General features: G+C 37.9%; 1 protein-coding gene across 6 annotated transcripts in view; it reads left to right on the top strand.

Annotated features, from left to right (window-relative positions):
* Positions 1–25,627, top strand: part of KIF13A (kinesin family member 13A) — a 114,728-nt gene that overhangs the window by 51,181 nt on the left and 37,920 nt on the right. For 5 of the 6 annotated variants that reach the window (XM_049823870.1, XM_049823866.1, XM_049823867.1 and 2 more), the window contains exons 4-13: positions 2,096–2,156; positions 11,993–12,085; positions 12,587–12,767; positions 13,814–13,901; positions 15,213–15,347; positions 15,883–15,995; positions 21,166–21,277; positions 21,692–21,904; positions 23,509–23,619; positions 24,779–24,913. In XM_049823870.1, coding sequence (XP_049679827.1) covers positions 2,096–2,156; positions 11,993–12,085; positions 12,587–12,767; positions 13,814–13,901; positions 15,213–15,347; positions 15,883–15,995; positions 21,166–21,277; positions 21,692–21,904; positions 23,509–23,619; positions 24,779–24,913 — 1,242 coding nt within the window. Of the gene's footprint in view, positions 1–2,095; positions 2,157–11,992; positions 12,086–12,586; positions 12,768–13,813; positions 13,902–15,212; positions 15,348–15,882; positions 15,996–21,165; positions 21,278–21,691; positions 21,905–23,508; positions 23,620–24,778; positions 24,914–25,627 lie in introns of those variants that run through there. The other variant, XM_049823868.1, reaches the window with a different exon arrangement.

The following is a 25,627-nucleotide window of genomic DNA, read 5'->3' as shown; positions in this document are numbered from 1 at the left end:
ATTTTTGTTTTTAAAGTCTCTTTGCAAGATCAGTGTTTAAATTAGGAGTCTTGAATAATCCTGTCATGATTTTCCGTGTTAACCAAAGCGAATATGTGTAGGGCAATACCTTAAATTGGCCTATGTACATGCTGTATTGACATTTACGTCATTACACAGGAGCATGTGTGGCTAGGTAACCTTTTTAACTGGGCTGTGTGATCCACTGCAGATAACACTTAGTTTCAAGGGGCATCTGGAAGGTTTGGATCGTTGCAACTGGGATTTTTTTTGTAATTGAATTGCTTGCAGTTTGATTGTCAAGAGATTAGGTATTGCTACCAAGTCTTGTGAGGAGAATTTCAGTAGAAGTGGAATGTGAGAAGAGAAACAGTAGTTCTTGGGCTGTAAAAGTTAGGAAAAGGGTTAGAGCGTTGCTACTGATGACAGAGTTATTTATGCTTAGATTTGAAGCATGATGAACAAATGTTCAAAAGTAATTTAAAATCCCCCCTACTTATGTGGAGGTCCGAAGATAAGGTGAAGTAACTGCTGCATCTTGCTTGCAGTTCAGTGGCAAAACTACATCTTTGACTCAGTCACATCAGGGAACGTCCTGACTCATGAAGTTGTCTCTTGCTATTTGTGCTCCAGTAAGTGACTCAGACCTCCCTGTTAGATTATTATTATAGGGTTTTCTGTTTGTTTTCTCTTCAGAAGGGAATTCCAGAACTCATTTCACTCTTGTGGACTAAGTGTTGTCTCAGTATCGAGTCTTCTCTCAGGCCATTTTATGCATTTTGCATTAAGTTGGGGGAAAGGGAAGCAGGTGAGGTTACTGTGCTACCTGGTGTTATCCTTCTGAAATATTTGTAGCAACAGACATTTTGGGAAGAGTTAGGTTACAATGTATCTGTAGATTAGATTGCATAGTAATTCTGCAATAGCAGGGAATACAAGATGTTCTACATCCCCAAAAGCCAAAAGGAAATGATCCATCCTCTTCTTCACTTCAGGGTTCATCTCACATTTCTCCTAATAGAGCCTGTGGCTCTTGTTCTACATTGACCTGCATGGTTTGTCTCACTAAGGAGGTCAGCTGTTGGAAGGCCAGACAAAGAAAATATTGGCCTAGAAAAAGTTTTATTAAAGAAGGCTGGTTTTTTTCCCTCACCTCTTGAGATCCCAAAAGAAAAAAATAAATAGTATCTATATCATAAACTCAGCCATAGTCAGTTTACTGTGGTAAAATGTGGAAAATACATTGCAGCTTAAGCTGTGTTTGTGGCAATATAAAGCTGTGAAAACAACAGCGCTAAATCTTTATACCGTCATGTTCTCAGATGTGCTGAAAAAGTAACTTGGATCAAATCCCAAGTGTGTTAAATGCTTTTACAGGACACCGTTCCAGGTCCACAAGCCCACTGAACACAATATTGAATCTCACTTGATTTCTACCCAGCTGGAACTCTTGACTGAAGTGACATTAAATCTTTTCATTAGAGCAGGCTCTGATAGCTTGTTGGTCTAATAGAGCTACATTTTCTATTTGTAGTTTTGAGCTTCCTCTACTGAGATCCAGTACTGTACTCTTAGTTTAGGCAGGTAATCTGATACTATTTATTTGCTCCTTAAGGCTTGCAAGTAGCGATGTTCTTTGAGCATGAGAAGTCCAACCCATGGTAAAACTTCTGTGCATCTTGTATTGATGTCTGCTAAATAGTCATCTCACCAAGTTCTGTATATTGAGTCCTTTCGGTGCTGTTTCATTACTGTTGGCAGAAACTTTTGTCAGCATTAGTGCCTGGAGAAGAGTGGAGGTAATTATTAGGTTTTGGCTGTGTTTTGAAGTCTATATTAAGGGATATAGTAAGCAGCATTTTGTATTGTGTATAATACAGGTAGAAAAGAAGTACTGCAGTTCTGCAGCTCTCAAGATTTCCCAAAAGTATTCCTGCTGATGAAGCCACTTCTGATGAATTAGTTACAGTTCTGATTTAGGATCCATAGAAACAGTAGAGCCTAACTGTAATTAAACAGTCATGGGTTTATACTGCTTTAAGAGAAATGTCTTGTAGCTAAAGTTCTTCATTTGTCATCTTATGTGCTTTTACAGGTGTTTGCTTTTGATCACTGCTTCTGGTCCATGGATGAATCAAACACCACAAAATATGCAGGTAAACTGTTTTCCATACATTTGACAATGTAAATAATTTGAGAGCATATGAGAGCTTGGGCTTTTGTTTTGTGGAGGGGTTTTTTTGCATTTTGTACTGTGATGCTTAAGTGACTTCTTCACAGAAGCAGACTTCTCATTTTTACAGGGATTGAGTCATCTGAGTGCTAGCACCTCAGTTTAGAGGGAATGCAAGCTTTAAGGTGCCTGGTACACTGTTCAGGAGGGATGCTTTTACATCTAAGCTGTAGTGTGCTTTTTTTATCCCCTGGAAGAACCTTTTGTGAGGATTGTTTCTGTCACTTAAAACGAAATTTCAGTTCTGCATCAGAAATTACTTCTGACTAATGCTAGTGATGAACGTGTATGTTTTCAATGCTCTGCGTTCCTGTGTACAGGAGAGGAATAAAACATGTTTTTCTCAGCTAGTATGGTTATTTCAGGTCTTTCAAGTCATTCATAGCCTGATTTTTCAGATCCCTAATGTTTTTGAGTGATCAGCTTTGTGACTCCTTCTTCCCAAAAGCTGGATAATCCAGGCAAGATTGTAATCCCAGTAGTTAGTTTTCTCATAATTGGATTTGTGTATTAGCATATTCATACTTTCTAAGAGGACTTGTTTTGATAGAGACAGCTCTGAGCACTGGGATTTCAAGGCTGTGGTTCATAGAAAGGAGGGAAAAAAATAGCATTCCATTTAGATATTCATATTATGAAGTTTTGTGCCCCATAAGAAATCTTGAAGGTTGATAGGGTTAATTAGCTCAAAGTTTGAGATCAGTGGTTTAATAAATGAACTGTCATATGCTTGTGTTAAAATATGTTTCTGACTGCTGGAGCCCCTGGTATAAAATCCCAAATCTTAGGGGTTGCACTTGATCATAGATTCCACTGTATTTCTTACCTGCCTGAGCAAAGATAGGTTTCTTCAGGAAAATTCTGTGTTGGTCTGTCTTTCAGTAACTGTGTTTGCACTGAATGGGTGCACTGCACAGTATTCATAGTTCAGGCTGGCAGAGCCATTGGAGCGCACAGCACCTCCTTTTGTGCCTGCAAGCCTCCCGTTTTCTTTTAAAGGAAGGAGGTGATGGCACGTACCCAGATCTTGGTGCCATGCGCCTCCAGTGTGCAGGTGGGAGCTGCACCCATTGGGTGCACTGTGGTACTAACCCACTTGTAGAGAAGAGAGAGACCACAGAAACACCCCTAACCAGTTAAACTTCTTTCTGTCTTGGTTTAACCCATCTCCAGGTGAATTCATTGGGGTTCTAGGTCTCTTTCTTTTTAATTTGAGTCAAAACTAGATTTCTCTAGCCTATTTCAGAAGATGTCGTTGATTTCATCTTACCTGAGAACTGAATTTTTATCTGTATGCAGATGAACCTCTCATTGGACTGGACTTTAGAAAGCTGTTGCTTGCATCTCTTGCGTTTTCTTACTGGCCAGAAAGCTGTAAGGTGTTTTTTTTGTCTGTTCCAGATAATATTCCTGCTGGGGAAAAACAAATCCAAAACAGTTTTCCTTGTTTTTTTCTTTTTTTTTTGGGGGGGTGGGGGTATTGTGCTTTTGTTTTGTTTTTGTTTGTTGATCATCATCTCCCCACCCCCCCACCCCCCCCCCCATATGGTAAGAATTTGAGCTTCAAGACTTGCATATAAAAAACCCAATGCTTTCACTGAATTTTTTTTTTGGTATGGTCTTAAAGTTAACTTGTGACTTCCAGCCCTCATGTTCTAGAACATAATGAATTTGGCAGAATATCAAAATAAAAGTAAAAAAACCCCCACAAACCTAAAAATCCACAAAACTGTTTCTGACCTAAGTTTCTGGGTTGTTAGCTTGTTCACTTGCTTGTGCATGAACTGATACTATCCTATACTACAGTGGTATTTCTTGTTTTAGAGCCAATAAAGCAAATACCAAAATGGATAGATTTCAGTTTTTATCTATTTCTAGTATTAAGGTGCCATAAGTCTTTTTCATGGCTTGGCCTAAATTACTGTACTAAACAAAAAAATACAATAGCTGGTTTTGGTTGGGGTTTTTCATAATTCCTTTGCCTCATGGAACAAACCCCCGTCGTCCTAGGCGCCTTGCAGATATCTGTGTTGTCTGTGTCCAGAGGTCATACTAGAGATTGTCACAGAATTAACAAGCTTAAAGAGTCCAGACCAGCCACCTGACAGCCTGAGGTTTTTGAGTTAAACTGTAATTTCTTGGTTGGATGCTGGACTACAGAAGGGTTGCTGATCCGGAAGCTAGACAGATGCATTAAATACTCCCTGCCCGAAGTAACTCTATGTGGATGCATAAATTTAATGTCATTGGCAAGAACAGTGATTAGTTGCACAATTAAAAGGAAACATGTATAAAGCTTGAAAGCTAAGTCCAGAGTGCTTGTAAATATAAGTAATATATATGACCTTCAAGCTTAAGTAAAATTCTTGAAGTAAAAATGGTATGAGACACAAATTTAATTACTTGAAAAACCCTTTTATCTGCATCACAGAAATACAAAGATGTGATAGTGAAAGGTTTAATGAGATTCTTAAGTACTAGGCTACCTTATCAGTCTTTGCTCTGTGCAAAACCTAAACGTGCTTATCTTGTATTATGTTGAATAGGTCTATTGTTGTGTATATCATACTATAGTAAAGATTTTGTTGATTGACACATGGGACATGGGAAAACCTACAGAACGGTGTGCACCACAGACAACATAGGTCTGAATGCTGTGTTGACTTATGTGGAAAACTCTTCCATCTTGGTGTAATTTTTTTTTTAATGTCAACAAAACCAAAGTTTGTGCTCTCCTGGAAGTGCACATTTTTACAGAATCCCTAAAGCTATCACACATGATTATGGGCTGGTTTTATTTTTCACTTTGCTGATTGATCTACAATACTACTGGCACTCATTGTTTGCACAAGAGCGAGATTCTTGTTTGGATAAACTTAATCGCATGGGTAATTGGTAACAATTCTCAGGCTGGCAGGGAGCAGGGCTGACCCTGAAATAGAATTAGCCATCTCTGTCTCTTACACTAAACTTACTCTGTGAGATATCGTCAGCTTTTTTGGCTGAACATAAGGCTTACTTTGTATGTACTATTTTTCTTTTGGAACTCATATTCAGGAAGTACAAGGCATCTTATTCCACTTTGAAAGTTACCTTCTCTTTCCAGCATTTGAAAACACAGGGATTGTTGCTGTTGGTGGCAGAATTGTTTTTTTAGCAATTGTTTTTTTCCACTGAAGTGGAAATTGGGTTCTAAAATTCTAAAATGATCCAGCAATATCACTAACAGAAATAGTGAAGGTAACCTTGATGTGATGAAAAACATCTAGAGGGCATCTTCGCAGCTGTCCTTGCAGGACTGCATCTCTCAAAGATAAGAGTTGTAAAGGCACAGGGCCTGGAGCACAGCAGAGGAGTAAGCTCTTTACAAGACCTTTGTGGAAGTGGTGCTTTGGTTTCAGATACTGCAAGAGTTGGAGGCTCTTTAACAACCTGGTATCCCATTTTAGAGATTGCAAGCTGCAGAAGCCCCTCTGAATTGCTCTTAAGACTGAAAATGAAGTGTTTATAATCTCTGTTAAAGTGGGTGGGGGTTTTGGTTTCATTGGGGTTTTTTTGTTGGTTTTGACGTTTTTTTTCTTTTGTTTGTTTGGGGTTTTTTTGTTTGTTTTGGTTTTGTTTTTTTTTTAATCCAATGAGTTAGCAGTTTAGAGGGAGGATTATTCTGAATACTGATGCTGTGTGTTTCTGAACAATTTGTGGCTGTGTTGTTCCAAGCAAGGAACAGTTACAAACCTCTGGGTTTGTGCTGATCATCACATGCTAGCTCCTGCACCTTTTTTCTGATGATTTAATTCTGAAAGACATAGCTGGGTATTTGGTGAAAATGTGAACATCTTATTGGAAAGGAAAAAAACAAACCAAACCAAACAACAAAAATAGGTCAATGAAATAGATTTTTGAGGAGGGAGGGGAATTTGGTTATAGGACAGAACGAGTTTGCCTTGATCTGGAAAAGGAATGAGCTTCGCCTGACAGGCTATAGTAGCGGTGTTTGAGAGTAAGCAAAATAGCTTCTTATTACTGTTTGTTTCTTGACCTGAAGGGGTCAAGAGTCAGTTCATGGATAAAGACACACCTGCTTGTCTTGAAAAACTCAGAGACAAATAACAGCTTGGCATTTTGGTGAAGAGGAGGACATTGAGAAATTCTCAGAGACGAGAACAAAGAATTCATTTTACAAGCCTAGACAACAGTAAGAGCCTATTGAAGGCTGCACTGAAGTTGGTTTTTAAAAGGAAGGAAAGAAACTCTTCAGCCTGGGAAGAATTCAAGAGAAGGTATAAATAACTACTGTAGCACTTAAGCAGGTCCATTCCAAGGACCCCACACTGTCCGTGGATTTTTCTTAAACTCCCTAGCTGCATCACATTTGGCCTGAAATTTCAGCTCTCTGTTTCTGCGGGCTGCGTTGTCCTGAAATGCTAAATGCCTGACTTTGGGCTAAGCTTTAATTTTATAGGAAGTATGCATGCTGACTGCTGTTCTTTCAGTAGCTGTTTCAAAAGGAAACAAACCAGGCAGTTGGCTTAAAGAACTGTATACTCCCATCCTCATGAGAGATTGTAAGCTGTGGATTTTGAGCAGACATGAGTGTTTGTTTGTAGTTCTAATATTTAAGCTGTTAGATGGGAAACCTATCCCTTAGTGTTCCCTTGACTTTTTTTTTTTAAAGGAGACTCTACATAGTATGTAGGACTTAATTTTGTGTCACACAGCTGACACCTGACCTGTACACTTTGGGGGAAACTTCGTTATTAAGTATGGTTTTAGTGCTGTATGGGTCAGGCACTTAAAACATAGATGTTGCAGCACCGAATTTGAAGCACTGGAGACCTTTTAGTGGATTAAGGCTTTGAACATTAAAGACTCCAGTGCTTTTTCAGTACTGCAGTAGTTAGATGATGCTAGCTTTTGTGCTTTTAGGTTCTTGTTAAAGGTGAACCATAGGTATCTTTATTCCCATTTTAGAGAGATTCTTTTAGAACTATTAGCTAGCAGAGCTTTTCATAATTCTGATATCCACAGATCAAGTTTTTTTAAAACTTTTAGATCATGGAAACAACTGCAATTTATTGATGTCAAGATTTGATTATAAAATGTTGTGGGTTAGAGATTAAGCCATAAAGAAACTTGTTTTTTCAGTGTTGTATATAACAAGTTGTTACTTGATTCTAGCTATTTTTGCTGTGTAAGGGAGGGGGTTTCAGGAATTGCAGCAATGTGTCATAACGTTACAGTCACGACCTGGCTGAAAGAATCTGTGCTAATATGAGACAATTATCTCTATTTCAGATTGACAAGTTGTGAACTAGAATTACTAGACATATAAAAACCAGACACTGAAACTAATTTTTGTTACAGTACATCTTGAACGTGTTTGTCACTAAATGAGCAGATCTTAGGAAAGACAGTAACTGTTACGCCTTTTTTAAAGGGAGTTTTGTTAGAAAGAGTGTGGCCCTTTTCTCCCCTCCCTTTTCTTTCCTTTATTCTCTTCTGTCTGCTATCTGTCTCCAGTCTAGTGAACTTAAGAATGTTTAAACTTTATTTGTAAATAGCTTAATTTTGCAGATTGTGAGAACAGGTCCTAGCGTTCCTCTACAATATGTAGGTTTCCCTAGGGACACCATCAAATTGGATCCCTGGATCAGGGCTTCAGAGACTGTAAGGGGGGATGATTTGGAGGAAGAGAAGGGGAAAGAGCATAGAGAATAAGAGCATAAGAGAGAATACTTAAATATCTCCTTCTGAAAATGATGTGTGTTGTATTCTTGCATGTCAGGGTATGTATTTATCTTTCTATTTTCAGGGACTTTTTATTATCTGACATATTTACCAGATTTCAGTGTTCTAATAATTCATGCTGGCTGAGAGATTCCAACTAAGATTTTCATGTGCAGCTCTGTGGGTAGATAATGTGAAAGTTTTATTTAGAATTGTTAATAATTTAATAGCCACTAACAACATGTGCACTGCCATATTTTGCTACCTTTATTTTAGGTTTTTGCCATTGAAATACCCAGCCATTTCAGTAGGTAGAGAACATGTGAAAAAACTTTTTAGCTTCAAAGTACCATACTAAATGTCCTTGATGCATGGTGACAGCACAAGCATGGCATTTGAAAGTTCCAGAAATATATGTAGGTTAAAGATGTAAACCTGAGAGGAGGATGGGTTTCCTTTAGCTTTCAAGTAAGTCACAGATACCATTTCGAATGCTGAAATCTTCAATATCTTTAGTATGGTTATTGCTAAAAAAGAAATGTTTATTATCTTGGTTTATATGTTTATGGAAGAATGTTAAGAGTGTGTCAGGGTGCTGAACATGTGAAAAGACTCAGTCCTAAGAGCTGATGGGAAGATTCTTGGCTCAGTCTCCTGCTGGAATGGGTCTTCTGAGAGATTGAGAGTTATTAATTTGATCTTTCTTAGATTTCCCTCCCCCCACCCCACTGTTGGCATCAGGCTTGCAGTTGCGCTTGTCAAAATGCACAGGTAATGTCTTTAAGCTATGAAGACAGTTAAAGCTGTCCAGTGAAAGTGGAACAGGTTTCCATATTGTCTTCATGTTGCTTTCCAGTATGTCTTCAAAACTGAGTGGCCATCCACCAGTGTTTCTCAGGTTTCAATTAGCAGAGTGTCCCTAACAGTGTGTTTGTGAGTTTCACACATTGCAGCGTTAGGGGCACTGCCACACGGGCCATAACGAGCGTTATAAAGCCTACAGCAAAATTGTCTGCTAATGTTTCTCACTGTGTGATTCCAGGTTAACAGTCTTGCTCCTTGAAGTAGAGGAAACAAGATTATTTAGACTGTGGTCTGCAAGAAAGATTCACCAGACTTTGATCCCCTTTCCTCGAAGGGATGAACAGACAGGAGAGATCCTGGCCTGTGAGAACTGGCAGCTTGTATGCTTACCCTGGGCTGTGTGACGGCCTTGGGTGTGCTTTCCCCAGCTTGACTGACTGCGTGTCCATCAGTCGTCTAAGGCTTGCCCATGTTCTGAGCAGAAGATGGGAGAGGGGATGGGTGTTTCGGTGTCTGGCCTTTAGTTGCCTGTGTAAGAGGCTATATGGTCTTAGTCAGCTGAAAGATTGGGAATCCCTGTCTTAAAGACAATAAAGGTTGGTTTAGGGGAAATCTTTGTTAACTAAATAATTTTTTTTCCCTGTATTTCTCCCTTTTTCTGTAAATTAAGTCAGAATCAAGTTAAAACCCCTGCTAACCTCTTTAAACGCTAGGTAACTGTGGAAGAGAAGTCCTGTAAATAAGCAAAAGTATTAATTGCAGGTGGCATGGTTTTATTTAGCAAAACAAAAATGCAGTAGTGTAGACAATGGAACTGCGTTATTTCTTTCGGCCGTAAATGCATGTAGACATAATTCTGTATAATACAGATTTTGTAATCACTTTGTAAACCCCCTAATAAAAGTCATGGGGGAAGCAGTGAGGTTTCTTAATGAAAAATACCAAAATCTCATGGATGATATGCTGTTACCCTCAACAGTGCACTGCATTAGCAAATGAATAAAATGTCCATAATGGAAGTTTAATGTCTTGAGTTCTTTTCTGTGACTGCACTTAAATTCTTATTTTATCCCATGATAATTCAACTGGTTACTATAAACATCACTCTTTAATGACCCATTCATCTATGTTGGTATTACTGAGCTCTTAAAAACTGTAATAAAAATACCATTTTAGAGTTATGTATCAATGATTGACTTTCAGTTTGTGTTGACCGTTTGAAAATAAATGTCTTCTGAAAAAAAAAAATCAAGCTTTGCCTATGAAATACAAACTGGGTTTCTTCCCTGGTGTTTAGTAGTAAAGGATTCTGTAGGTCATCTTGTGGTTATCATGACCATGCCCAGTTTTATAACGTTTTGGTGTCTGCTTTTTTTTCTTGGGAAACATGGAGGAGGTTACTGGTTTATTGCTGGTCAGAAGTGGGTAACAAGTTTTTTCCTCTTCTGACAAATGGTTTTATTCTCCACACACAATCATTGCAGAATAGATACACTTTTTTCTCTTAATAATTATACTTGGCTTCAAGCTTTTCTTGATTTCGTGTTCTTGCTCAACAAGACAGTAAGTGGCTCCCTGCCTCTGTGATATTTGGTAACTTTAAAATGGGCCCTCAGGAGCTGGTTGGAAAGCAAGCTCTTGTGTATTGTATGTTCTTATTAAACTCTTCCGCTGACATATTTTCTTCATTCATTCTTCAGTAGTTTAACATTCTCTATAGCTATTTCCAGGTTGTTGAACAGGGATTTCTCAGCATAGATATTATGACCAAATGATCCTAAATTGGATGAGAAGTGAATGAATGTGCATGGGGGAGGAGGTGGAATTACTCTGGAGTACAGCAGATTCTCCTCTGGTTTTAATGCCTGTATCCAGCATTTTTGAACTGTGTTAATCCAAGGAGCAGAGACACTTTGGAATTTTAGAAGTTCAGCTGGAAAGATACACAAAGACCATTTGATAGGGCATCGCTGCACTAGTTTTTCCTTTACAGCAGATAAGTAATTAGGCTAATGTTAAAGGAAACTAAAAGTAATTTAGAACTTTTTAGTCCTATTTACCTGCCTGTAAATCATTCCACAATCATACCACAGGTTGTTCTGCAGGAATTTTCTGGACTACCAATTACGTGAGGATCACAGAGTGTAAATATTCTCATGCAATGTATGAATGTATAGCTAGATTTTTATTTTTATTTTATGCCAGTATGTTCCATTTTGAGAACCATGGAAGTCATTATTGCATCCACTGTACAAAATAATTTCTTGTAACTGACAACTGCTGAAATTAACTAAAATGAGAGATGCAGCTGATAATAGCTGTTCAGAAAGTCACCAGGCAGTGAATGTTAAGTTTAGTGTATAAGTACTGTCCTTGGCTCACCTCTGCTTATTTTGGGTGTACACACAGCTGGTGTAATTCTTTGTTCAGAATTCAAGGCAGACAACCCACTGACCCTCTTTGTGATCTACAAATACTGGGCTTTCCCATTAAAAAAAACCCCAAGCACTATGCCTATTTTCATCTTCTGCAGCTAAAAGATTGATGTGCATCTAAAATCTGCCTGGCACAGAGAGACGATTTTCAGACTATGAAATTCTGCAGCTGACATTTCAAACTATGGATTTGGCAGAATATAGCCTCAAAAAGCTCTGTTGAAGTCTGGCAGCCTCCTAATATGCATTTCCTCCCTGAATGTCATTGGAATGCTTTTATCTTGATTCCAGCATCACCTTGCCATGGGGCGAATCGTAATAGCTTATGGTGAAACTTGAGGCCAATTCCCAAGAGAACAACTGCTACTATTTCTAGCATGATATTTGTTGTATATGTAATAGCCTAGTTCACTAATGGGTTTCATTACAACTCTGTTACAGAACACTTTGGGGTATAGTTTGTGATTAAAGAATGTATATTAATTGCAAAATTTATACTTAATTAATACAAAAATTTAGACATCTATGTTATTTTCTAAGCATTCAACTTATATGATGCCCTTTGAAGAACTGCTCCCTTCACAGGAAAATCAGCAATATATTTAAACACAGAAGTAGTTGTTACACTAGTTTCAGGCAAATGTTTTGAACTTGTCACTCAGTTGTACGTGAAATCATTTTTTTGTTCATCAATGCACTCAATAGTAAAAAATAATTTGCAAACCTTTTTTTTCTTGTTTTCAGTAAATTTTAGTCTGTTATTAAATTTAAAATAAACTTAATTATTTTCTAGGTCAAGAAGTGGTGTTCAAGTGCCTTGGAGAAGGGATTCTTGAAAAGGCCTTTCAGGGATATAACGCTTGTATTTTTGCCTATGGACAGACAGGTGAGTCTCCTGTGCTAAAGGGGAAGAACCCTTTTTGTGCATGTAGCAAGTGGAAAGAATAAAACATAAATATTAAGCTAGATAATATTTAAAAAATGTATTTTGAAATATCATAATGTTAACTGTCAGACATTTAGCACTGCCAGTGACAATGTAAAGCTCTTAAAGCAGCTCTGTAAATAAGTTCCTAGTTACTACCTGTAGGGGCTGCTTTCAAAGCCTGAAAGGAGTAGTTCATACTGAAGGCTTATTCAGTCATTTGTGTTCAAAGGGGTCCTAAATAATGGCCCTGCTGAAAGAAACCTTTAAGATAATTTCTCTTTTTGTTTGTCTTTACCTTGTAGTCCAAAGAGCAAGCTAGCTGTCTAGAATAGTGTGTCATGTTGTTCTGATGTATACTTCTGGAGGAATAAAAAGTGAATTAAAACATGTGCTTCATGAACAAATGAGTAGCTCGGAACCACATTCTAAAGCATTTTATTCTCATTTTTTTTCCTTTAGGTTCAGGAAAATCCTTTTCAATGATGGGCAATGCAGAGCAACTGGGTCTGATCCCACGGCTCTGTTGTGCTTTATTTCAGAGAATTTCTGTTGAAGAAAATGAATTTCATACTTTTAAAGTTGAAGTGTCCTATATGGAAATCTACAATGAGAAAGTCAGAGATCTGCTTGACCCAAAAGGGTGAGTAGCTTCACTCTCCCCCGCAGCCTTCCTTATTTTTGTCTGAAACTGTAAAAGTAGAAATCACTTTTGGAATTCCTTGAGAAGGCTTTTTCAGAATGAATGTTTATATGACTTCCCTTAGAAAGGATTGGATAGCAAATACCCAAAAGAAGAGAATATCCATGTAAAGCTTGTATATGAAGTAGTAACTGGCGTGGAGCAATTTAAATACTAGGATACGATCATAATGATGCAAACAAATACTGTATGATGTAGTTTACCACCAGAAAGCAAGTACAAGAATGTGCAAGTAAATTCTGGTGTATTTTTGCCATATGATCCAGAGCATATTCAGGTAAGAATTTTCATCAGCTGGAAGGAGTTTGAAGCTTATTTGCAACTTGGTTCTCGTGGTTTAGATCTTAACTTTTTGAATGTGGAAGGGTAGCACCTCAGAATATACTCACGGCACTCTTTCTACTCTTTTGTTTACACAAAAATACTGATTAGGCTCTCTGGCTTGGAGATGTCTAGACAAGAGGTAGTTTGATAGGGTTGGTTTTTTTTGCTGAGCACTGATACATGTGGTATATATTTTGATTCTTGAACATAATTGCACTAGGTGAAGAAGTATGCAAGTTAGGTAGAAAGGTAGATTTGAGACTTACTTGATATATGTCAATAAAGTGTGGAAAATGCAAGAAGAATTGAACCTTTAGCAAATTGCTGGGGGGGAGCAGGGAGGATTTCTGGTTTCCTTTTTTTGTCAACATTAGTTCTGCCAAATAAGGCATTTCAGGTTTTGTTCCAGCCACAAATATTGGGGTGAGAGGATGCATTAAAAATAGTTCATGTATATAGATTAAAACTGGTTAAATTAATTTGAGTCTTTATTGTTAATCTGAGTTAAAAACAATTCTGGAAGATTTTTTTCCTCCTGTTACAATTAAAAGACAAATTGACTTCTGCTATATAGAACATTGTTATAATTTCATACTGTAATTTTTGTTTTTCAATAAAATTCACACTAGTGGATTGTGCATAAAGTCTACTTTATTCCATAGGAGTCGGCAGTCCCTTAAAGTTCGAGAGCACAAAGTTTTGGGACCATATGTAGACGGCCTGTCTCAGCTGGCTGTTACAAACTTTGAGGTAAAGCTAAACCAATTACAAGTTTATAACTAACACCTATGTACATAAGCAATAGGACTCCTGTAAGAGATAAACTAGCGTCTATCCAGACATTTTGGTTCTTGAGTATTTATGGTCTCTGGCAATCACAAAGGTCTTCTTTAATGCTTCAGGAGTATTTATTTCATGTAAAAGCATTGGATTAGCCTTTTATGTTGGTTAAAAATAGAATAGTTGTATCGCTTTATTTTGCAGTTTTCAATGCATATATTATACACGAAGAACACAGCGTTTCCTTGACACATGAAATAAGAGGCTTCCAAAATAAGATTAGTCTTCCAGCGTGAATTCCTTTGATTTTGTTGTTGAATGTGACCTCTTATTTTATACAGGTATATTGCATGAGGAGCTACAACATGGCTTATGTAATTCATAATTTAAATCATGAGCGCACTTGAGTTACAAAAATACATTAAAATAAATCGGTATTGTAGAAGCCAATTAACTCCTATAGCCTCAATGAAAATAATTAAAGCGGTGCAGTTGTATGAATTGTGTAGGCCTTTCTTTTTATGAGGAAGCTGATTTGGAAATGTTGGTTTTAAAAAAAATGTTCATTCTTTGTGTAGTATTGTTTGGGAACTGTTTTGCTTTTTTATGGGTTTTTTTGTTATTTTTGTGAAGCATCTGTGCATATAGAATTATAAAAACTGCTTTTGCAGCTTTTATGGTGAATTGCGTACTTTGAAAGCACACCTTCTTTCTTCAAATTCTAGGAAATCTAGTTCATACTTAGTTTTGGGCTGATGACTCTCATGAAACTGTCTTGGAGGACTCAGCGAGCACTTATGTCAGACTCAGCATAGCTGCCTGGTTTTGCATATGTGGGAAGGTAACAGGCTCCAAGTGAGGTAACCCTTTGAGCCAATTAAGTGAAGAGAGTATTAGTGAAGTTCAGTAAAGAGATGCATTGTGTTCACTTGTGTAAGTAGATCTGTGCTGGCCTGATTACTGGCATTAAACAGTATGATTTGTAATGTGGATGTTGCCAACATATTTCAGCAGCAGATAAGGAGGAGGTGTATTGACTGTAGCTGCTGGGCTTTTAAGCGCGGCACTTAAAACAGAGATGTGATTTAAAGCCATTCTGTGAAATTACATACTCTCTGTACCAATATATCTCAAAATGTGCAAAGAATTTTCTCATTACTTCTACCTTTCCTTCTTCCTCTCTCCCACATGTACACACCCTTCCATCTAGATGGGGATTTTGTTCAGCAAGCACAATACTTCCTTTTATCCTAGCATCACTTTTTACCCTTTTTGCTCTAGGATATTGAGTCATTGATGTCGGAGGGAAACAAATCACGAACAGTTGCTGCAACCAACATGAATGAAGAAAGCAGCCGCTCTCATGCTGTATTCAATATTATAGTGACTCAGACACTTTATGACCAGCATTCTGGTGTATGTATTTCTGTTGATTAATTTATGAAGTTGTGGTGAATTCTTCTTCTTCCTTCTTCCACATATGTTACCAGTTCAGCTGTGCTTCTACCTTTAATGCCATGGGGTCCAGTAATCAAAGTAGTATTGACAAGACCATAAGATTGAGAGAACCCTGGAAGGGTGAGGAAGCACACCAGATAGCAAACAGTTGGATCACTTTTTAAGATTATATTGCCACCATGAAACCTGTTTTAGGTCTTAACTGTTGCTGAAGTTGGTATATTTTAATGGCCTACTCTGCCACTAAGGTTACTGATGTTACCACACAGCTGATTCTGGTTCATTAATGCTTCAGCCCTTTACTATAAAATATGTGAGTGACTCTTAAAGAGCTATAAAACCTCTGACAATTCCTTCTTTGCTCATATTTTGAGTTTGATACTTTAACCCACGTTATTTTGAAGAACAGTGTTTCATGGTGCCAGTGTCAGACGTGTTAGTACTTTGTGCCAGTGTTTCTTAGCAGCTGTTCTCCTATGTCCCATCTGTGCAGAATTCTGGAGAGAAGGTCAGCAAGGTCAGCCTTGTGGATTTGGCTGGGAGTGAGAGAGTGTCCAAAACAGGAGCTGCAGGAGAACGTCTGAAGGAAGGCAGCAACATAAACAAGTAAGACATTGGCATACGCAGGTTGCAAAGCTTAAATCTTGTTAAGAATCACTGTTGTTTCCTTGGCCTCATCTCTTGGTGTGGTTGTCACAAGTCAGTTCAAATGACAGACCTCATCAGAAGCAGTTCAATATGGCTCTTCCAGCTGCTCTGTGCTAAACACCATGTGTTTCCCTACATTGGCATAGGGACCCTGATTCATACTTGACTCAGATGAGGGCTCTATGAATTTTATCTGGAAAAAGTGACAGCAGCCCTCTTTAATTAAGCATATACCTTTTGTGATTCATTTATACACCCTGTCCCCAGGCTCATGTGTTTGTCTCATCATCAGCTCAAGGAAGAATGCAAAGTTGCAGAGTTGAATGGCTTTGTTCCAACATGTATTAAAATATGTAAGAGTATAATTCACAGTTTAAGAAAACCAGATCAGAATGAAGCTGTGTTAGTTTAGCATTGCCTTGGGCATTTGCACTCAAGCAATGACAAGTTTCAAGGCACTTCTTTACCGTAATTACTGTATTATTGCCCAAAAGCAAGAATTTAGCACACTATTACTGCTGGTTTAAGTATACTAATTTTCCTGGGAAAGAAAGTTTAACTTTAACATTAAAAGCTACTGCTTTTTCAATTTAATTTTAAAATGTTACAAAATGTTTTGGTATTTTAAGTTAACAATGACAGCACAAAGTGTGTTTGAACAGCATTCATAGGTAAAATGATTTTAAATTACCCCTTTTTAGAGTTTGAACATGTTTGCTCTTTCTAGCTTAATTTCTAATCTACTTTGTGTTTAATGCATCGTATTGGTAGCCACGCTGGCATAGTCTTTGTGCAACAAAATTATGTAGCTCTGTTTGCCTAATGGCAGGTACTGTACCTTTACCCCACAGGTTACTTGTTAAATTCAGATTGGTTTTACTAGAAACTGTATTGGTATTTTGCATAAGCAAAGGTGAAATTAAATGTTTCTTTCTAATTCTTGGAGAAGAAGTCAAATGCCAACTTTCCTAACAGCTATTAACAAATTGCAAGTGTTGTTATAGATACAGAAAGACTTCCTTTTTTTTTTTTCTCTACTAGGATGTTTACTCAGTGTTCAACTTTTACAGTATGGATGTGGTAGGGGAAGGTTGTTTTGCCCAGGCTGAACCTCTTTGACAATACAGAACTTCAGATGCAAGCACCAAACTTTTCTGCAAAAGCTATTTTAAAAAGAAAAGTGGACAGCTCTACGTTTTCCCATCAATTAAATTCTTATATGGTATAAATCTGTATTACCTAGTTCATTTATTAAGCATTCTCTGTTTGAAATCTCTTTTGGAACTGGTAGGCGAAAGAGAATTCTTAGTGCTGTGCTTGGTGTCTTCTGTTAGATTTTTGCTGTTACTTGGAGCTTTAATGAAGCCTGACTTTCACTGGAAGCTTCAAGATTGGTATACATGTTTTATCAGACTGGTTCTTCAGAGAACATTGTGTACGATCTTCTCTTGGGTGTGATGCACCTTACTTATTAGGGAAAAGCAATGATCTTTTCTGGAGTGATACAGTATATTTAAACCATATACCTTACTATGTCAGCTCTTTTTTAAATTATTTTTTTATTCTTCTATAAAGCGGTAAGATGTATTGGTAGCATGTGTTATGTTTAATGGGATCAAAATGGAGCTGCTGAAATTACCTGGCAAATCAATTTGCTGCTTGTGCTATGTTTTATTACCTTGAAGAAGAATGGGGAAATAATGTACCTGTTTATGTATTTACAAGGCAGGGAAAATGTACACTCGGCTGTGCGTACCAAAACTGCGTAGTGTGACGTTCAGCCAGTCTCTGTAGGTGTCTGTGCCATTTGTTTCTGATGAAACCTGGCTAGGGCTTTGGTAGCTGCCACCTTGATCCCACAACTCATTCTGTTGTAAATGCTCTTTCCTGTCTTGGGACAGCATGTTGCAGGGGGGAGGCAGTGGATTGCTCTCCCACATACTGAAACAACAGAGTTGTGTCATTTTGTTAACATCTGCATAAAGTTGTAATAAAGATTACTTCTGGTTTTTCTCAAAGCTGATGCAGAATGGCCTTGGAAAGGTGCTGGGTGTCTGCTCTTTATTATTGAGGGTTTTGGGGGACTTGCCATACCTCATAGGAAAGCTGGATGTGCTTGTTCCTCCCCAGGATGTGCTAGTTCCCATACAGAGTGCAGAAATGCAGGTGCTTAACAACTCTTTGTGGTGTAGTCAAAGCATTTCTAGAGTACAATAGGAGGAGGAAGAAGAATAAACAACCTGTCAATTAGTGGCTAAGAAAAATACTTTCTGTGAGCAGTCTGCAATTTTAACTCTGATTAGTAAAATCATAGCTGTTGCCATTTTAACTTGAGAATGCAAAAAGAAGCCTTTAAAATGTAGGTGGGGGGAAGGAATGGGTTGGGACAGGTCTGGCTCCAAGCTGATTTTAGGGAGGTTTTTTGTATTCAGAGTAAAGTAATAGAAAGGTGGATTCTGCTTGTTGAAGAACTTGGTTGTAAATTGTACAGAAGTAGCTTGAATGGGTGTCATTTAGGGACAGAGTTGTTCCCTGCGGTGAGGAAGCACCACTTCTCTGGAACACCGCTGACTCAGGCCCCTGGTGGGAGTGTGGGAGCTTCCCACTGCCCGCCAGCAAGGGCAACCTCATCCTGCCTCAGGATTAGGGACACAGAGAACAGAAAGTGTGCAGAAACGGCACTTTCCTGTGCTCTTGCACCACATGAAGTTCTCTCTGCTGCTTCTGAACTCCCTCAGTCTGCTGTGCGCCACGGGCTTAGGCCTTCTGGTTGATTCATGATACAAGTAGTGTGAGATAGGATCAAAGTAATGACGCATCTCTGATGCACCATCTAGCATGAAGGAGAGCAGCCGATGAGTCCTGTAATTATTTTGTTGGGCAGCCATTTCTTTTACCACTTTCCTTAAAGCCTTTAAAGAGCTTTGTATTACGAAATCTCAAGCAGAACACATAAATTACTCCAGTTTGGCTTTTATTGCAGATGGTAACAGTTAGTCTCAAAATAAAATCAGTATTTGTGAGGAGCAGAAGTATTATCACATCTTTTAATCCTCTGTTAATAAACTGTAGCTTATAATTTCCTGCTCATTAAAATACAGTGCCCATAACTGGAATTAGTGTTGCAGCCTTGTTGTGAAATAGTTTTCAACGACAGGCCTTTTTGAATCCCTGTTTTTTCCCATCCCCCTTCTGAGTGTCCTTTTCTTCCCCCTCCCTGAGTTTTTGGCTTTAGTTTTAACATTTCCCCTCATTTAAAGAGAGAAAGAGCAATCGGAGGAAAATAGGCCAGAGTGACTTCTTAACTTTGTGCTCCTTGAAGTTGGACTCCATTGGGAGCGTGCTGGTGGTGCTTTTCAGTTGTGCTGTAGGAGGTTGCTACGGGGCAGCATATGGCATCCTACTGTTTGCTCTTGCATGTTTAGCCCCCTGTCATCTCTGTCTGTGGAGACCAGAGACTGGAGGCGAGAACCACTTCTCCCTCCCCATCCTCCCCTCCACAAGCTTTCAGAGGTTGTTAGGCTTTTGTTTAGGTCACAAACTAAAACTAACTGTGCCTTTTGCTGCAAATTTTTCAGAGGTGAATTGGAAAGTTATCCTATAGAAAAAATTACAAAATAGAGTGCTCTCTTGGGAGATCAGATTGCCTAGCCACTGCTTAAAAATTTCTTTTTTTTTAATTTTGCTTTCAGGTCTATGCTATCTTCATACCCCTTTGTGCTATAGGCAGTATGGGACATCTTTTGTGACGCATGTAATGGTTCTTGTTACCTTAACCTCAGATATCTTCCTTGAAATATTCTTCTGCAACATTTTTGTCACTTTCTAAATGTTATTTCTGAACCACTGGTAGTTTCAAGCAGCACTAAGGCCCTGTTACAAATACTGTGCAAACACTGGCTATCAACTAAAATAGTACTACTTCTTTGAAAATAAAACTCAAAAGGATGGAGTGGAACAGTACAATTAAAGATTTATTTGACTATCTAATTGCAATGCTGCTGAAGTTTTCCTTAGTAGCTGGATAATTGGGCGTGAATATGACGGACCAGTATGCTCTTACACTTCAGCACTGTCTGTTTTAAAACCCTTTAGGCTAAACATCTGTTTAATGTTCTCAGGCTCCTGAACCAGCTCATTATCTTAAACATACTCGCCCCAAGAGCCCCGATGTCATTGAAAATTTACAGAGGGTTGTATAACAATTGGATAATATAATGCACATAAGCTTTGCACAGATTGCTAATACAGTTACCCCTATTGGTAGAATTGGTACCTGTACCAAAGTGAATGAGTTGTCTGTATTTTCTTCACTATTCTAGAGTGGTGTTTGGGATGTGGCTGTCTGCTACACAATTTGGGGGCTTTTCTTTTTCATGCTTGTGCAACATTTTTGTAGCTGGGAGATTGTTTGGTCTGTTCCCCCCACAAAAAGCTAGTGAGGCTCCACCTCAGTTAAAAGTCAGCTCATTTGTCAAGGGACCTCCTAATTGGTCTCTTCTGATGAGCAGCCTTCCATTGTTGTGTGATGGCTGATTAGTTACTGGTTCACCAGGCAGACTAGTTCTCCTGGGCCATAGCTGGCTTTGTCTTGAGGATGCCTAAACTAAAAGATCAGTGTTATCAACATTATTCTCACACTAAATCCAAAACACACTGTGTCACTTACTAGGAAGAAAATTAACTCTCTCCCAGCTGAAACCAGGACACCAAGATAGAAAGATTTTTAGTCTCTGAGAAAAGGTAGATGTCTAATCAAAGGCAGTGATTCTCTGGGTACTGAGGCAGGCTGCTTTGCACTTTTCAAACTATTTTAAATACTTTAATATTTCAACTTAACTCTTCCTGGAACTTGGTCTTAGTACTACGTAAGATGAAACACTGTAGATATCGATTTTTTTTTTCTTCCAAATATGTAACTGTTACTAAAATAGATGGCCCTGTTTGGAGCAGGGCAATGGGCTAGCTGATCTCCTGTCGTCATTTCCAGCTTAAATTATCCTGATAGTTTGAATGTGAAGCTCTGCAGAGTATAAATTAAATTCTTCAGCAAATTGCCTTTTCTGTGTTTTATTAAATCTACATTTGGAAAGTGTGTTAAAGCTGTTCTACTGTGTTGCATTTATAGATCACTTTCAACACTAGGCTTGGTTATATCATCACTTGCTGACCAAGCAGCAGGGAAGGGGAAAAACAAGTTTGTGCCTTACAGAGACTCTGTACTCACTTGGCTTCTCAAGGTAATTAGTATTTTCCATTCACCCTGTTCACAAGATGTCAGCTTAACAGTTTGTAGGATCATTGTAGCATACCTCTGTGTACGTGGACTTCTCATCTTTTTTTTTTTCTTTTTTTTTTTTTTTTAAATGAGCTAAGGAGCTCTAATAGCTAGAAGTTGTTCCAAGGAATATGGACAGCTAAGTGTATCTTGTGTTAATTCTACAAAAAGTCCTATTTGGCTATTTTAATTTCTAGTGGAATCAGAGCTGGTGGAGGTGGCTGGAAATGTTTATGGATCATACTGGTTAGTTTATATGCAGAGTACCTTTCAGCGTCTAAATAGTAAGCTTTGTATTTTAAGTAGCTTTGTAAAGACATTGTATAGTCTCAGAACAGTTTTTAACCTTTAAACTTTCTGTGGATGCACTCTGCAGGACAACTTGGGAGGAAACAGCCAAACTGCCATGATAGCCACAATTAGTCCGGCAGCAGACAACTATGAAGAAACACTCTCTACTCTGAGATATGCAGACAGAGCCAAAAGGATAGTTAATCATGCTGTGGTGAATGAAGATCCAAATGCTAGGGTCATCAGAGAATTACGTGAAGAAGTTGAAAAACTGAAAGAACAGCTCTCTCAAGCTGAGGTAACATTATTCACAGTACAATGTAAACTGAGTTTCCCAAGGACATGTAAAACTCTGGCTGGAAGACTAGTTTTCTTTTTAAGTCTTACAAAATAAGGAAAGGAAGAGTCTTGCACTTTTGTTTTTTAATTAATTAACCTTGTTTCTTGAAATAAATCCAAAATAATGTTTGCTTATTTTTAATAACTTTTTAATGACAACATTGTACTGATGGTGACCGTTGTCAGAATAGACTGTTCTGGAAGAACTTCATGTCAAGCAATAATAGATGCAGCACAGATAAGAGCTAGAGTACAACTTCATTCTGTAGGCTTATTAGCAGAAACTTTTTTTGCATTGGTGGACTATATAGTTTTATGATGTCAAATGGAAAAGTGTGAAAAGCCATAAGTCTGGTATTGAACCACAAAATATGTGGGACATTTCTCTGACATTTATGAAAATCTATAAAAAATTGTCAAAACTGCAACACCGAAACCATCAGCAATTTGCTTTACTGCCTTACCACTCTGTGATTGCTGCTTATCCTAGATATATATATATATATATATATATACACTTCTGTTGGAGAGTAAAGTATCAGGGTAGGATAGTTTACTTGGTGATAGATACCTGGGGAAATTAGACACTGCAACGTAGGAAAATATTTTTATCTTTTGAGGCAAGACACAAAATACTGGTGGAAAAAGAACAGAAGTGTGTCTGAGGGTAAATTTGTGTGGCGTTTAAACTTCATGTTCATTTAAGGAATAGTGTGCCTTGTATGAACAGTTCCTTACAGGCTGAAATGGGAAAATCTGCTTTAAGAAAAAGGAGCCATTCACTTTTTTTCATAAATAAAATTCTGTTCTAATCCCATATTTTAAATCAGAAAATATTATTGTAGCGTGTCCTTAATTATGTTGTCAGACTGTGGCTGAACACAGTCTGTAGGAAGCGTCCAAAGTCTTACTAATTTTTTTAAAAAGTTTTTTCTCTTATACCTTGTGTTAAAAACGGTTATATAAAGTTACAGGTCAGCCTGTTGAATTGTTACTTAGCACTGGACGTATTTAAGCCCTTAGCTTTTGTCTCCTGTTGTGAAATGAGACAAGCCAGTGTGAGCTCCAGAGCATGCCTTCCTTCGAAGGTAATCAATAGGGTCAGTCTGAAAGCTTTACTGCAACTCTAGTAACACTTACAAAACCAAGATAGAATGGAAGGCTAAATATTGAGAGAAATTTGTATTTGAAACTACTTTTGGAAGAAAGACTTTGCAGTGGAACTTCAGACAGCTAAGACTTAAAAGTTTTTAAATATTCAGATATTTTTATACAGACACTAAAGCTGTAGTGGCCAGGCCCAGGGATTTTGTTGGTTCCATTAGCCTGTGGAGCTATGTCGATCTTCAACTATTTCAGATCTGGACCCATTATAGATTCATTCTGTCCTCTTCCTTTGCAAGTGACCTGTTTCTTCATCTTCTACCATGAAAAGCCTGGGGTTATAGTTGAAATCTATACGTGTTGCATTTCATATTATGTTGCTGTGTTCAATTTCCTTGTGCAAGCAAATATTGCAGTGGAAAGAGTAACTGAAGGTTTTTGCCAATTTCCATCCTTTAGGCCATGAAGGCACCAGAACTGAAGGAAAAATTGGAAGAATCTGAAAAACTAATAAAAGAGCTAACAGTCACCTGGGAAGAAAAGCTGAGGAAAACAGAAGAAATTGCACAGGTATTTCAGAAATTTTGAGGAATAAAGGCCAGATACTCACATAGTGCAAGTCAGCTGAATTTCATGAGCTTTAGTGGACTGTGCTGTCTTCCCCAGCAGTTATTTAAAATTCCTTTGGATTTTTGTCTTTCCCCCTTGTTTCTGGGGTTTTTCAGTGTTTTGTTTTGTATTTTTTTAAGTTTACATTCCATTAGAATAAGTGTAGCTGTGTCATGATATCATTGATAAAAGCGATTATTTGATTTTAAAGTAAAACATCAAAATATGTTTGCGCAGCTCATTTATGTATAAGACCACAGTGGGATCTTGGACCTATTTCCCTCAAAGTGACTAAGAAAATGAAGAATTACAAAAGGATCAGAATTTTGGGTGGTGTTTGTTGCTTTTGCTTTTAGTGACTACTTAACCAGAGAAGGAAAATCTGTACACATATTCACTAAAGGTCATTTATTATTATTGTACTTAAAATAAGACTTCTGGATTCCAGTGTACGTTTCCATCATTTCCATCATCTATAGCATGGAGAATGAGTGGTGGTGTTGGTTTCCCTTTCTAGTCCTAATGTTCCTGAAGTATGCTTTGGTGCAACCACTGTTCAAAAAAAAAAAAAAAAAAAAAACAGGGCAAAAACCCAAACCAAACCCAACCAGCCAAATAAAAAAAACCCCAACCCCCAAACTGTAGCAAAGCAAAACGCATGTGTGATTGAGTAGACGCTTTAGCTGAATTAATAATAATAATGCAAAACAATAAACATAAACTGTGGCATGCTATTTTCTAAGTTATCTATGACTATGATTATCTTTGAAGTAATTGCAACAGACACTAGTTTTTAACTAACATAGATGTTCAAAGCCACATTGTGTTACTTATGTGTAGCTCTAATGAAATCGATAGGGCTGCTTAGGTAAGTAAGTGCTACTTTGGTGAAGCAGGTGTCTGAGGATTAGATCTAACTTTTTATTGTTCGTGTGTAAAAATGAATTCTATTAAACATATGGTACTTAACCAATGTCTTCAGTTCTGTTTCTGGTAGCAATGTACAGAATGCATGTTCAGCATGTGCATCTTCAGCTTTAGTTGCTCTGCTTTCATTTACTTTTTGTACTTGTCTCTACATATTGCAGCAAGCAAGATTAACCTATTTTTGTGCTTTCAGGAGAGGCAAAGACAGCTAGAGAGCATGGGAATTTCCCTTGAGTCTTCAGGTATCAAGGTTGGGGATGACAAGTGTTACCTGGTGAACCTGAATGCAGACCCTGCGCTCAATGAGCTTTTGGTTTACTATTTAAAGGTAAGAATGTGAACAGGATGTTTACACAGAATGAAAGGACACTTGTTTATTGTTTTGAATTTCTAACTTAATTTGTTTTTTCAGAGTGTATTTAGATTTTTAAGACTAGTTGCAGCAAAATAGGTTAGGCTGCCTTCTACTGTTTAGGCTTTTGTTATCCCTTTGCAGTTCAGCTTCATTGTTTTCCTAATTGATCTCCCGATTGCCAACAGTGGGAGAAATGCTCAGTGTGTGCCAGTGTTGAGATAAATTCTAGCTTTTCCAGACAGGATGTGAATAGAACTGCCTTTTGGGCTGAACTTGAAGCGAGAGCCTCATGCTAGATGCTTCTTTTTGTGGGTGAACTGAGGATTGCTTTAAATATTCAATGAGTTAATCATAAAGAGATTATGTTTAGTAGCAATCAGTAAGAGGAAGCACAGTCTTTGATGACAGAAAAGCTTAAGAAAAAGAGAAACCGGGGGGGAAGCACTGTTAAAAATGTTCAGAAAGGTATTTTCCTAGTGCCACTAGCTTTCATACCATTCTGTTTAACGTAGTCTCGTGTCAGAGTGAAGTAGTGTCAAATAAAAACCTAATAAGTTTGTGAGGAAACATGAGCTCCTTGTCAATATAATATGAAAAACTGTCTATATCCTGTCTTATAGGTACTTTTCTGCTTTAGTGGCTGAGATAGGGCTTCTGTATTTGAACAGTAGCAAATAAAGCACAACT

The sequence above is a fragment of the Accipiter gentilis genome, chromosome 20 (genome assembly GCF_929443795.1).
Source record: "Accipiter gentilis chromosome 20, bAccGen1.1, whole genome shotgun sequence".
In the NCBI taxonomy this organism is placed as follows: Eukaryota; Metazoa; Chordata; class Aves; order Accipitriformes; family Accipitridae; genus Astur; species Astur gentilis.
Note: the sequence above shows the minus strand (reverse complement) of the source record. Positions and strands in the feature narration are given on the sequence as shown.